The 2,709-nt window shown below is 48.4% G+C and overlaps 1 protein-coding gene across 1 annotated transcript; it reads left to right on the top strand.

Moving 5' to 3' along the window:
• Positions 1 to 221: 221 nt before the first annotated feature.
• Positions 222 to 2,709, top strand: buc (bucky ball). Its single transcript, XM_039003141.1, has 5 exons — positions 222 to 378; positions 454 to 2,130; positions 2,249 to 2,359; positions 2,492 to 2,593; positions 2,678 to 2,709. The coding sequence occupies exons 1-5, from the start codon at positions 222 to 224 to the stop codon at positions 2,707 to 2,709; spliced, it is 2,079 nt and encodes a 692-aa protein (XP_038859069.1).

The raw sequence follows: 2,709 nt of genomic DNA on the forward strand, positions 1-2,709 counted from the left end.
TGCCCATCTAATGATGTGTGTAGGCTTACGTTAACTTTTTGTTTCCTCTTTGCACTAGAATTGCGGTGTATAATATCCTGTGCTGTCTTTCAGCCCTGACCAAGCAATGGAAGGTGATTATTTATTAGTGTACTGGGTTTGATCAATTGTGACATTACTCAATTGAATATTTGTTGTGGAAAGTGTCAAATCATCTAATTAATTTCTCCTTTCGTTCAGATATGAATAATCCTTCACACTCAATGGGAGTTGGGCAACCACACCATCCAACTAATCACACAAGACCATTTTTCTATGTTCAACCACCAACTCAACCTTATTATAATATGTACCAATGGAATATGAACCCATATGGCCAGTATGGTCTTCCCCCATCAGGTACAATAGCACACATTTTTCTAGCATCTTAAACAAATTAATTTACATCTTAATTTAAAATGTCTTTATTTCCAGTTATTCCTTATGTGCGTCCATATATGGCTCCATATCCATATACTGGTATGCAGTATCCTGGCTATGTGGTTCCCCAGGCTCCGATGCAGCCTGTTGATTACAGTAGGGTGTTTAACCCCCACATCTCCTCTGCGACCTACGACGTACAGTACCGCCACCACTACCAGCAACAGGCCTGTGTATTGCGAGAGACCGCATGTTCAGAGGTTCAAACCGATCCGAGCGACACTGTCCACAACCTGATCGACAGTCTGGACAGGCTCAGAACCAATGAGAAGCCACCTGAAGAAAGTGAGCTAAACCCTAAATCTGACCTAGGGTCCCTAACCTCTGAGACAACCATCTCTTCCTCTGGAAATGTGGAAGAAGAATTCAGTGGGACGCGTAGGGAGCTGGAGTTGAGACCTCTGCCACAGAGACAACCCCAGCAGGGTAAGAGGAGGCAGAGGGACTCCTCTCTGCCCAGCAGCGTATTCAGTGACTCCACTATTACAGCACTGGTCTATGATGCAGAATCCAGCCAGAGCTGCCTGGAGATGGCCAAGCAGGATTGCTGGTCCCTGGGCTCTGGGGTGCTGCCCATTGACAGCTCTTCTGTCCATGAGGAGAGTCTGGAGGAGTCTAGGCAGCAATGCCACTCTGAGAAGCTCCACCTGAACACTGAAGAACCTGGGATAGAGTGGCAGTCCAGAGAACAGCCTAATCCTCCAGAGGATGTAAAACGTGACTCTGGGGCCTTGACACAGAGCCTTGAACTGAATGGGGCTTCACATGACCACCACTCACTTGACTGTCTGGCTCCAGAACAAGATTGTGACAAGGTTCTGATTCCATCTGCCTCTGCGCTGAAGGACCCTGTAGATAATCTAGCCTCCAAGGCAGAGTCCTCTGACTTGCCTTACAGAATCCTCAGGCTGCCCTGTGATCAGGTTACAGGCATGCTGCTGGACGATCCACTGTGGTATGTTGACTCCGCTGCGTCCAGTCTGGTGCCTCCACCGCAAAGCCATCTGTCCCCGCTTGGGAGTGCCTACTACTGTAGCTACTACCCGCAAGTGGCCCAGGAGCGCCAGAGTGTCCTCAGCCCATCCATAGACGAGCTCTCCTCCAGAGACGAGCTCTTCTCCACTGATATCGAAGATGTGGACCTTATCTCTGGTGGTCATGTGTATGTGGGAGGCGGCAAGCTAGCCGAGGCAACCTGCGAAACACCTGACCTATCTGGTAAGGAAAACGTACCAACTCAATCCAACCCAGTAGAAGGGTTTGCAGAATGTTCTAAGACCTGTCTCAGCTGTGGCCTGAGCCTGGCGGAAGAGTCGAGGCCAGGCGACTCACAAGGGCCATGCCGTTATGTTGAGCGGGAGGAAACAGATGAAGATGTGCTAGAGGAAGATGACTACAATGAGCGAGGGGAGCTGTTGCGCGCCTGTCAGGTGCCTGTGAAGAAACCACATCACCCTAACAGAGTGCCTCAGCCCTCTGCTTGCCAGTTTCCTAACAGTAAACCAAAGAGGGGCTGCTGTGAGGACCACCATGAAGTCATGTGTCATGAAGAGCAGGCGCACGGTTACCTCTGGAGTTTTGACTGCTGTGAGGACCACAAAGCTACTGTCAAAGCTGACAAGTATAAAGGGAAAGGAGGACAAAGAAATGCCCCATGCAGGCCTTATAATGGTAAGATTCTTTCCATCTCTTGACGTAGTCTGATGTCCCCTTCTAAATAGTGTTTTTACTTTTAATCCTCGTGTCATTCATTACAAATGTGATGTTGTGAATTTGTCATGTTTCCCAGAGAAACCTTGGAGAGAAGGCACTGTGGCATCAGACCACGATAGCTGGGGGAGTTCTGGTGCCAAATATAAGCCAAAGTCTTGGAGACCGTACAATGGGTCACAAGAACAAAGTGAGTTTCCTGTTCAAACTGCCGAGTTACCCATTGCCTTGATCAGTTCTCTACTTTTCACTAGTCATTCACTGTTTGACCTGGCCGTTATTGGTGTCCCAGCTCATGCTTCCCTCCCTCTGTGTCCTTCAGTGAGACCCCCACGCAGAAGGCCATTTGTTCAGCAGAGGCCCCGAAGGACTGACTATGACGATCATGAAGAATCAGAGTTCTCTCGCTGCCAGAGGGGCAGAGGTAAGGGTTGTGTTGCAGTATAGAGATACTACTACTTTTGTCACGTTTTGAAATGATAACTAACTTATTTTCTTATTTTTTCAGGGACCACAAAGAGAAGGGGCACAAGATATTAG

The sequence above is a fragment of the Salvelinus namaycush genome, chromosome 11 (assembly GCF_016432855.1).
Source record: "Salvelinus namaycush isolate Seneca chromosome 11, SaNama_1.0, whole genome shotgun sequence".
NCBI lineage: Eukaryota > Metazoa > Chordata > Actinopteri > Salmoniformes > Salmonidae > Salvelinus > Salvelinus namaycush.

Coding starts and splice junctions, on each gene's coding strand:
- buc (XM_039003141.1), top strand. CDS start 222: ATGAATAATCCTTCACACTCAATGGGAGTTGGGCAACCACACCATCCA. Junction 2,131..2,248: donor CCCATGCAGGCCTTATAATG/GTAAGATTCTTT, acceptor CATGTTTCCCAG/AGAAACCTTGGAGAGAAGGC. Junction 2,360..2,491: donor CAATGGGTCACAAGAACAAA/GTGAGTTTCCTG, acceptor TGTGTCCTTCAG/TGAGACCCCCACGCAGAAGG.